The sequence below is a fragment of the Labeo rohita genome, chromosome 6 (assembly GCF_022985175.1).
Source record: "Labeo rohita strain BAU-BD-2019 chromosome 6, IGBB_LRoh.1.0, whole genome shotgun sequence".
NCBI classification, from domain to species: Eukaryota; Metazoa; Chordata; class Actinopteri; order Cypriniformes; family Cyprinidae; genus Labeo; species Labeo rohita.
In genome coordinates this window covers 7290725-7301857 of record NC_066874.1, presented here as the reverse complement: position 1 = coordinate 7301857, position 11133 = coordinate 7290725, and the positions used below count along the sequence as shown (strand labels likewise).

General features: G+C 37.5%; 1 protein-coding gene across 1 annotated transcript; it reads left to right on the top strand.

Moving 5' to 3' along the window:
* The first annotated feature begins 849 nt into the window (after positions 1-849).
* LOC127166630 (cytochrome P450 27C1) lies at positions 850-9530 on the top strand. Its single transcript, XM_051112057.1, has 9 exons — positions 850-1256; positions 2564-2754; positions 3838-4037; positions 5561-5770; positions 5877-6040; positions 7418-7581; positions 7729-7807; positions 8196-8399; positions 8479-9530. The coding sequence occupies exons 1-9, from the start codon at positions 963-965 to the stop codon at positions 8593-8595; spliced, it is 1623 nt and encodes a 540-aa protein (XP_050968014.1). The 5' UTR covers positions 850-962; the 3' UTR covers positions 8596-9530.
* Positions 9531-11133: the final 1603 nt, after the last annotated feature.

Sequence of the window (11133 nt, the reverse complement as noted above, 5' to 3'; positions counted from 1 at the left end):
TTATGCACACAGCATAATTAGAGTAGAACAGTAGAAACAGTAGAAAACATAAAACAATTAAGTCAGTACAGTTATAAAAATACACAAATACAAATCTCTTAAGAAAATTATCTTTGGGTTTTACTATAGTAAAAGTGTACTATATATTGTAATACTTTTAGTAATACTTGGCATATGCTGTATTTTTGCCATTTTTGTTTTCTTAGTATATTTTTTATTTATCGAGTTATCTTTTTTTAGAATTTGAAAGATAAGACATTGTTTGATAAGTAAGATCTCTGTTTAAAATCCTTGAAATTAAAAAGTAGGCTAGTGCTTAAAAATTCAATTTCATTTTACAGTATCTGTACGAACCCTGCATCGCTTGTATAGGGTAAAATGTAAGATAAAACATTTAATATCTGACAACTGGTTCATGCTGTAGATGCCAGTAAAATCCAGTGCAAACTACTTTTGGACTTAGGCTGCATTACATAAAAATGATTTTGGTCCCCCATCATATTCAAGACATATTCACGGCCTTGATTTTATGAAGGGTATCTTTAAATTGCGATTGTACATTCTTAAACCTTAAGCTTTAAAAAGACGTAAAACTCTTTTTTTTTTTCATTATCATTGTGACTGTAGCTAATATCGTTTCTTACCACTAAGAGTCTGAGGTTAATACGGGTCAGCTCAAGAGCTGCCAGCAACAATCGTTTTATGAAATCCCCACTTTATTTTGCAACAAAAGAAAATCTTTCCCTTCAGCTGCCTCGTGGGGGATGCGTGAGGACCTCAGTTCATGCCAGGGCCAAACTCCAGTGTCCAATCCCCTTCGCTGATCCCGCACCTCTCCCGTGGACCTTTAAAAAGCCGCTGCGCACCAGGCATCAGTGCGCATTTACTCCAGTCTGCGAGCACCTCCACATCTACAAGACACTCCTCATATCCACTTGGAGGCAAGTTATACAGTCTTTGACATGGCTCTTCAAAGTAATATTCTGCACCTGGCCCGCAAGAGCCTGCTCCAAGAGACATGCAAGCAGTTTCTCCTCCAAACCCACGGAGTGCACAAATCCGTGGCGAGCGGCTCTCTGGAGATCGCGGCGCACGCTCAAGCGGATCTGAAGGAGGAGAACATGGTGAACCCCGTCGCTGAGGAGCAGAAGGTGGCAAAAGTGAAGACCCTCCATGAGATGCCCGGACCCAGCACTATCGCGAACCTCGTTGAGTTCTTCTACCGGGATGGATTCAGCCGCATCCATGAGATCCAGGTGAGTCGGCAGCGGTCAAATGGCACCACCGTTACGCGTTACTTTTTGTTTGGGTTTCAGTGGTGTTTCAGCCGTGCACCTTTAATAGATGCAATCATGTAGACACATTCATATGGTTTCATTTAACAAAAAGACTACATGTTTAAGTTTCATGCTCTTTATGTGTTCTGCAACTTATTCGCTGTAACTTTTCCTCCTGTAACTTTTTATTTTTCGAGCTGGCAGAAAAACGTGCCAACGATTGCCAGTGCCAGCAATTGCTGTTGCACAAACGATTAGTAAACTTGAATTTATTTGTTTGGAACACAATCAAAATCGGCTAAGTAATGTGCAGCGCGTACACGTGAGGTGTTGAATTACTTATGGAGTTGCATAAAGCGGGGAATGCAGTCTCCACCCCATCGCGAGGGACGGTCGCAAATCTTATTTTACCCCAGGCACAGTCTGCATGAAGGATCAAATTCGAATTATATAGCGTGCAATACGCTGTCGCTGCCAAATATCTCAAGAATGGCCCGCTATAAAGATTGCAAGAAAGACATAAAGCTGTAAGGATTTGCTTTACTTAGATTTGAATGCCCAGGAATGCAATTCCTGACATAGGCCTACATTATACTGAAAAAATGAAGTCTACTTTTATTCAAAACATTTTTCAAGTTTGATTTTCATTCATTTTCTTTCAATTTGCAATGCAGTAAATTCCTCTTCATGTCATTCCCATTCAACATCCTGTGGGATGTGGCTAGTGTGATTCAAATTCCAACTCATGCATTGAAACAGAGCCAAAAACTCCCAAGTACTGTTCCAGCATTGGCATTGGTTTACATGTATGAATTAGGCATCAGATATGTTGTGCAACAAAGTCGTCTTAGGACTGTGAAAAGTGAGAAAAGCCTTCCAGGATTTTTCTGGCTGAGGAGACACAGAGGTGCCTTTGTTTTGTCTTAGAATGACTGGTTCAAATGACTTGCGAAGGGCCCATTTGCAAACGACTTAGAGTATTTGCAAATGGGCCATCCATACTGGGAAATGTCTTCTTGTGCACACTGAGCAGTTGATTAACAGCCATATGGTCTTGGGGGAGACGTAGATATCATGAGTCAGGAAATGAGTGATGTGATATGGGTAAATATATTTTATTTCCATTCTCATTAAAGCATTTACAGTTTAAAAGAAAAACCAGCGTTACATCACATAAACTACATCAGGAAACTGATCTAAACAAATGACTTTAATGCAGATGGGCAAAAACAAGTATAAAACAAATGCATTTCTGAGACTGATCAAGTTTACAAATCTTCTTGTAGTTGGAGCATTCTCAGAAGTATGGGAAGATCTTCAAATCTCGTTTCGGACCTCAGTTCGTGGTGTCCATCGCTGACAGAGACATGGTGGCGCAGGTTCTCAGGGCTGAAGGTGTGACTCCTCAGAGAGGCAACATGGAGTCCTGGAAGGAGTACAGAGATTTGAGGGGAAGATCCACAGGACTCATCTCAGCGTAAGTACATGCTAATGTGCTTTTTGTTGAGGGGTGCCGTAGTCTAGTGGTTAAAATCTGAGCTGGTAACTTGTAGGTTTGTCACTACCAAAATAGTTCACTGTCGTTAAATTGTTTGGGATAACTACGATTTTTGATACTTTTATTCAGCAAGGACACATTAAATTGGTCAAAAGTGACAAATGATTGATTACAGATGCTGTTCTTTCATCAAAGAGTTCTAAAAAACAACAGTTTACACAACAATATATAGCAGAACAAGAGTCTTCAGCAGTGATAATAGTGAAAATGTTTCTTAAGCATCGAATCAGTATATTAGAATGATTTCTGATGGAATGACTGGAGTTTGGTTCCTGAAAATACAGCTTCACATCATAGGAATAAATTGCATTTTAAAATATAATAAAATAGAAAACAGTTATTTTAAATTGTAATAATATTTCACAGTATTACAGTATTTTGATCACATAAATGCAGCCTTGGTGAGAATGGGAGATTTCTTTTTTAATTTTTATTTTTTTTTTAAATCTCACCAACCCTTGAATGGCAGTAGGTAAATAGCAAAGTAGTAATCTGAAACAATATGTGACCCGGGACCACAAAACCAGTCAATTTTTCGAAATTGAGATTTATACATCTCCAGAAAGCTGAATATATAAGCTTTCCATTGATGTTTTGTTAGGATAGGACAATATTTGACAGAGATACAACTATTTCAATATATGGAATCTGAGGGTGCAAAAAAATCTAAATGTTGAGAAAATCACCTTTAAAGTTTTCCAAATGAAATTATTAGTTTTTAAGTTTTGATATATTTACAGTAGGAATTTTACAAAATATTTTCATGGAACATAAACTTTACATAATTTCCTAATGATTTTTGGCATAAAAGAAAAATCAATAATTTTGACCCATACAATGTATTTTTGGCTATTGCTATAAATATACCCGTGTGACTTAAGACGCTTTTTTTGGTCCAAGATCATATATGTGTGCAATATCCCAAAGTTTTATTTTATTATTATTTTTTATTATTTTGATTCTTGTCTCTATTAAAGAATATATGATGATTTCTTTCTCCAGTGAGGGTGATGAATGGCTGAAAATGCGCAGTGTTTTGCGCCAGCTGATTATGCGGCCCAAAGACGTGACTGTTTTCTCCCCTGACGTCAACGCTGTGGTGGCCGACCTGGTGGAGAGAGTGAAAACACTGCGTAGCCAGCAGCACGACAGACAGACTGTCCTTAACATCAATGACCTGTTCTTCAAATATGCCATGGAAGGTAAGCCTGAGGGCAGAGTGTGCGTTTTTGTGGTAAATTCTAGTTCTAGGTGAAGGGGTCAGGATTTGGCTCTCAGTCAGTGTGACTCAGGGCTTTCCTTTCATAGTGGTTTGATTTCCTCCAACGGTGCTGTGGGGATTTTTTTAATTAGGAGGAGGTAGCATAGTGGTCATTCTGAAAGAGGGCTTTGAATAAACAAAATTGGATCCAGCTATTTAGGGAGTCTGAGTGTTAATCAGATGTTCCACAGACAGATAAGGATTTTTTGGGGGAGATTTGGAGTTTTTTAAACTATAGTAAATGTTGTTTTGTCACCTTTTTAATACTTAAGTAGCACTTTATACAAAACAGCTTCACAGTTATAAACAGAAAAATGAAAGTGACAATGCTGATGAAAGTTTATCAGTGATGAAACAACTTCAGCTGAGTGTCATTAATCAGCTCAGCTCATTCAATTCAATATTGATTTGGTATAGTTCAATAACACTGCCAATGCTGCGAAGTTCACTAGTGATGAAACAACTGCGTTTTTAGCTATAAAGCAGATATATAGAAGATAATAGTGTCAATAATCAGCTCAGTTCAGTTCAGTGTTAATTCAGTTTAGTTCAAAAACTAAATGCTGCAAAGTTTATCATTGATGAAACAACATCAGTTTAAGCTTTGAAGCAGCTATATATAAGAGAATAGTGCCATTAATCAGCTCAGTTCAGTTCAATGTTGATTTAATTTAGTTTAATAAGTGTCAATGTTGCAAAATTCAATTATGACTTCAGTTTCAGCTATGAAGTAGCTCTACAGAAAATAATAGTGACATTAATCAGTTCAATTCAGTTTAAGTGTTTGTGTTGAGTTAGATCAATAATGGTTTTTTTTTTAAATATTAAAAAAAGGTAATTGCGACTTTTTATCTCACAATTTATCTTGAGTTTATATCTCGCAATTCTGACTTTTTATCTCAGAACTGCTTGATGTAAATCGCAAGTTATAAAGTCAGAACTGTGATCTTAAAATTCTGAGAAATAAAGTCAGATTTGCAGGTTTTTAAGTGAGATATGAACTCAAAAGTCAGAATTCTGACTTTATAACTCACAATTGCGATTGTTTATATCTTGTAATTATGATTTTATAACTTGCAATTGTGAGTTTATATCATGCGATTCTGAGAAAAAAGGGAAAAAAAAGGGAGATTAACAAGTCACCCTTTTTTCACATTTTTTATTCAGTGGTGGAAACAGGCTTCCATGCTTAATTGTCATTTGCTGCTGTCTAAAAAACTGCCCACTAAATTCTTACATGTAAATATAATTCAAGTTTTAATTTCTGCTAAACCTTCTGTAGTGTGTTTATTTTTGGATTTTACTTTACTCTTAATACAACAGTGGATTAAAGATTCAAATAAGATTCAGCTTAACACATGAAAACCTTAGCTAACTTCTTTCATTTGTGGGAGATTCAGTATGGTAAATTTACAAATGTGAAGCAATACAATATGAAAAACGCAATGTTGAACTCTTTCCTAGGTGTTGCAACCATTTTGTATGAAACCCGCCTGGGCTGCTTGGAAAACGAAATTCCCAAGATGAGTCAGGAATACATTGCTGCATTGCACCTCATGTTCAGCTCTTTCAAGACCACTATGTACGCCGGTGCCATTCCCAAATGGCTTCGCCCTATCATTCCCAAACCCTGGGAGGAATTCTGCAGCTCATGGGACGGCCTTTTCAGATTCAGTAAGAACAAAGGGAACCGTGGTGGGGTTCAGTGTCACTGTGAGACAGCTGCACGTCTACCACTACAACAGTTTTTTTGTTAAAAGTTTGTATAAATGTCTTTTAGGTCAGATCCACGTGGACAAGAGGCTTTCAGAGATCAAAAAGAAAATGGAAAAGGGCGAAGAGATTAAAGGAGGGTTGCTGACTCACATGCTGGTCACAAGAGAGATGAATCTGGAGGAGATCTACGCAAACATGACAGAAATGCTTCTGGCTGGTGTGGACACGGTAAGAATTGGTCCAAGGGCTGCTGGGAAAGAGATATGAAGTCATTACTTCTGAACTTGTGGTTCATGACTCGTAATTTGGCACATTCATTGTTAGATACTTAGTAACCCAAATTAATCGTACCTTCATTGAAGCCATGCCTCAATATCTCCAAGCAGTGAATGTGTGTTTGGCGAAAAGCCAAAACACATTGTGTATTGAGACAGCTGGAGAAACGTTTGCGGCTAATGGTGATGATAAACGAACATTCTAATCGAAACGACATCTCATGCGCCTTTTTCTGTTCCTGTGAACTCTTTTTAAATGGTCAGATCGTAGCGGGTGTCCAAGGTCTCTATGGAGACCTCTGTGTTCACCTGACCTGACGCTGACCTCTCTCCATACGTCTCACCCACAATAAACAAGACATGCCAAGACTCTCCCATTTCACTGATGTGTCTGTTGGCATCGCCTTCTCTTTGATCTTTCCTTCTATTTTTCTTTCAGCCGTAGGATCACATTAGCAATCGTGAGCCAAATTCGGTCATGTAATCCATCTCTGCCTGTCTTGCTTTCCCTTCATCTCTTTGAGGCAAGGTGCCTCTTTTGGGTTCTTGCTACATAAAAGGAATTAGCCACCCAAATAGAAAAAGGTGAAAGGTGTGATCACTGGAGCTGAACGCACATGACAGCAGCTGTTTTAGACCCAGACTTGAGGTAAATGTAACAAATAGAGAGACGCATGGATTCATTATAGGATTAAGGGGTGAAGAGAAAGGGCCTAATAAGTGGAGAGTGAATGATGCTGACTGGGTGATCGTGAAAGGATAAAAGGTGGACAGGTTTGGGAGAAAAACTCCATGGGAATGAATCAGTGGTTATGCAGTGGAGCAACTTATGCAATACTGCAAAATATAGAGCAGTGACCAAATTATCTTTTTCATTAACAGGCAATATTTGCCCTCTAATATGATGGATTTGTCTTTGCACTGCCAAAATGGCACAGAATCTGCATTGGAAATGGCATTTAGATGTATTTACATCTCTAGATGTACTGTTTTATGCAGCTCAGAGGTGGAATGAATGCATTTACGCAGCAGTGGCAAGTCAGTTTCGTAATGAGTGAGTCACTGAATCATTCATTCAAACGATTCGTTAAAAATGGCTGATCCATTCACTAATAAAACACTGCTTGTGTTGCTCTGAGAAAAGTTCTGCTGTGGCTTTTTTGGATCTGTTTCCATTGGCAAAATACTGTTATATAAATCACATATGCATTATATATTCAGAAATAACTAAATCATGTTATTTCCCTGTATCTTGAATCTCGCACCAAGCAGAGAAGTTAGTATAGATGTGTAGTGTAAATCAAATTTTCTTCTCTCTGCCCGTTTACAGACCTCTTTCACACTGTCATGGAGCACATACCTTCTGGCGAGACATCCCATAATACAGCAGGAGATTTTTGAGGAAGTAGACCGAGTGCTGGGTGGGCGTGTCCCAACCGGAGAGGATGTTGCTTATTTGCCTCTTGTTAGAGGGCTTGTCAAAGAGACGCTCAGGTAAGCCCCGCCCACCACTGTGAAACTTCTTATTTATTTCACATTCGATTAGATAAATGACAGAAATACAGTGATCATTCATAGAGATCTGCAGAGTGCTTGGTGTTGTTTCACAAACGCTTCTTTCTGTCTCTCAAATGCATACAGGCTTTTCCCTGTTCTGCCTGGAAATGGACGCGTTACACAGGATGATCTGATCGTTGGAGGATATTTAATTCCTAAAGGGGTAAGAAGGATATATCACGAGACTGTATGTGTGTGTGCAAAAGCACATTTTTATATGCTTGTCTCATAAACGCATGTCAAAACCTGCCCCTGCTAAGTAGATCCATTGTTTCATGCCTCTCCTGCAGTTCTAGATTTAATTACCATGACCTGGATATAAGTAGATAGAATGTGCTAGAAAAAACCCCACAGTTGACTTGTATTATCACTGCATTAATTATGTTAAAAAGATGGCAATTGTAATTTTGCAATACTACAACAAAAAAAATTGAAAACATGCAGCTTTGTCATATTTACCAAAATTTTGGTGGGCAGCAGGGGGCTTTTGAGTTAAGAAGGTTGAGACCTGTGATATACCATGAAAAACTAGCAACTTCCTGTGTTCACAGACTCAGCTGGCTCTGTGTCATTATTCCACCTCAATGGATGAAGAGAACTTCCTCCGTCCTGGAGAGTTCCGTCCAGATCGCTGGATTCGTAAGGACGCTTCTGACCGTGTCGATAACTTCGGCTCCATCCCGTTTGGCTACGGCATCCGCAGCTGCATCGGGAGGAGAATAGCCGAGCTGGAGATGCATCTGGCTCTCACACAGGTGCTTGTTTGTATATGTGTCTTAAAACTCAAGATCCAAACCGTTGTGGTGCTAATACTGATGTTCTTCTCCATCACAGCTCCTGCAGAAGTTCCACATTGAGGTGTCTCCCCAGACCACTGATGTGCGTGCGAAGACTCATGGCCTTCTCTGTCCGGGAGCACCCATCAACCTTAGATTTGTGGACCGAAACTAATGTGCCTTTACACTCTGTGTGAATTGAAACCATAACCATACTGTACTTCTTGAAGTCCAAAGACTGTTAGTGTCATTGTGTAATATAGTGCCTCTTTTAGGTTTTATCCAGCAAAGAATGTTGCTTTTATTTATGTGTGGAGACTATTTGAATAGTTTTCTTGTGTGAATGTTTATAGCCAATCAGAAGACCAAATGTGAAAATGTTTAGAACAGGCACTAATTTATATTGTTGAATCAATGCGAATTACTTGGAGAATTGTATTGTATTTTTCATTTACAGAATTAATTTACATCATACTCTCAGTGTAATTTTCTCTTAAAGCTTTTTTGTTTTGCTCAGCCTTAAATGTTAGCACGAAATGTGGTCAAGGAGACCTTGTACATAGATGTTTTATTATTAAATTAGCTTTAGTGCTAAGCTCATTATTTATTTAACCTGGTACGCTTATGTAAGCTTAATGACTTTTAGCTTACAAGCAGAAAATTCCTAAAGCAAACACGAGTGAGAAAATCCTATTACAGCTACAAAGCTACTATAGAAGATCATGCTAAAATCCTGTCCTGTGGACACTAATATTAAGACAAATACTGTGTCAGGAAAACACCTCAGATCATAGCTGTGTTGATTTCAGTGTGGCTATAATGATCTAATTTGTTATTCAAGAGTGATGATTTTGTGTTGGTTTCACTAAAACTCTTCAGTGGAAAACATTTTAATGCAAAATGCAAAATTGTGCCTCTTTTTTTTAGTGCACTAGCCTTATAGGCAAAAGATGGATAATGGGAAATGGTGAGAATTAACTACTTTTGGACAACATGAATGTTGTTTTTGAGGGTTGTGAACTTAGTAATACATTGTGTGAAATTTGGAAGTGTTTGAAATGTGGAAATGTAAGTTACTGAATTTTGTATGAATAAACTACACTTTGGAGACCTGCTGTGTTGTTCATATCTTTTGCTCTGTTTAAACACTATTTAGGGGGAAAAATCTTAAAGGAGAAGTCCACTTCCAGAACAACAATTTACAAATAATTTACTCACCCCTTTGTCATCCACGATGTTCATGTCTTTCTTTCTTCAGTCGTAAAGAAATTATGTTTTTTGAGGAAAACATTTTAACATTTCTCTCCGCATAGTGGACTTCTATGGTGCCCCGATTTTGAACTTCCAAAATGCAGTTTAAATGCGGCTTCAAACAATCCCAAATGTGGTTGTAAACAATCCAAGGGTCTTATCTAGCATAACGATCGGTTATTTTAATAAAAATAATACAATTTATATACTTTTAATGGCAAACGCTCGTCTTGTCTTACTCTGCCTGGACTGTTTTTGTTCCTGTTCATGACAGTTAGGGAATGTCGAAATACTCCCATCTCATGTTCTCCCTCAACTTCAAAATCATCCTATATCGCTGTTTTACCTTTTTTGTTGAGGGTGTTTGATCTTCTTTGCATGTTCACTTTGCAAAGACTGGGTCAGTACTTCTACAGCGATGTAGGATGATTTTGAAATGATTTTTGAAGTTGAGGGAGAAAATATGATTGGAGTTTTTCGACATACCCTAACTGTCTTGAACCAGAATACACAGAGTTCAAGGACTGCAAGGCAAGACGAGTGTTTGAGAATAAAAGGTATTTAAATGGTATTTTTTGTAATGTAAATAACCGATCTTTTGCTAGACAAGACCCGTCTTCATTGGCTGGGATCGTTTACAACCGCATTTGGGATCGTTTGAAGCCGCATTTAAACTGCATTTTGGAAGTTCAAAATATCAGTACATTATATGGGGAAAAACTGCTAAAATATTTTCTCAAAAAACATAATTTCTTTACGACTGAAAAAAGAAAGACATGAACATCATGGATAACAAGGGGGTGAGGAAATTATTTGTAAATTGTTGTTGTGGAAGTGAACTTCTCCTTTAATAGTGTTTATTGTCACATTTACCTGAACTACATGAACTCATCAACTACATCAACTAAAAATTTCCTCTCATAACTTGTGCGTTAAAATGCTGTATGCAACAGTAAAAACTGTTCTTCTAATTGTAATTTTAAAAATTCATTGTTTATTAACCTTTGATAGACGGATGAATCATGATTCTTCAGACATTCATTAGAAGAACAGCTGAGGTCAAAAGTTCACATACGCCTTGCAGAATCTGCAAAATGTTAATTGTTTCACCAAAATAAGAGGGATTATAAAAAATGCATGTTGTTTTTTATTTAATACTGATCTGAATATGATATTTCACATAAAAGATGTTTACATATAGAAAATATTAGTTGAATTTATAAAAATTACCCTGTTCAAGAGTTTACATATGCTAGATTTTTTTAATACTGTGTTTTATCATACTTATCCACAGCTGTTTTTTGTTTAGTGATAGCTGTTCACGAGTCCCTTGTTTGTCCTGAAGAGTTTAACTGTCCAATGTTCTTAAAAAAAAAAATCCATCAGTTCTTACAAATTCTTTGGTTTTGCAGAACGTTTGTGTATTTGAACCCTTTCGAATAATGACTATATGATTTTGAGA

Coding starts and splice junctions, on each gene's coding strand:
- LOC127166630 (XM_051112057.1), top strand. CDS start 963: ATGGCTCTTCAAAGTAATATTCTGCACCTGGCCCGCAAGAGCCTGCTC. Junction 4,038..5,560: donor CTTCAAATATGCCATGGAAG/GTAAGCCTGAGG, acceptor ACTCTTTCCTAG/GTGTTGCAACCATTTTGTAT. Junction 8,400..8,478: donor TGCATCTGGCTCTCACACAG/GTGCTTGTTTGT, acceptor TCTCCATCACAG/CTCCTGCAGAAGTTCCACAT.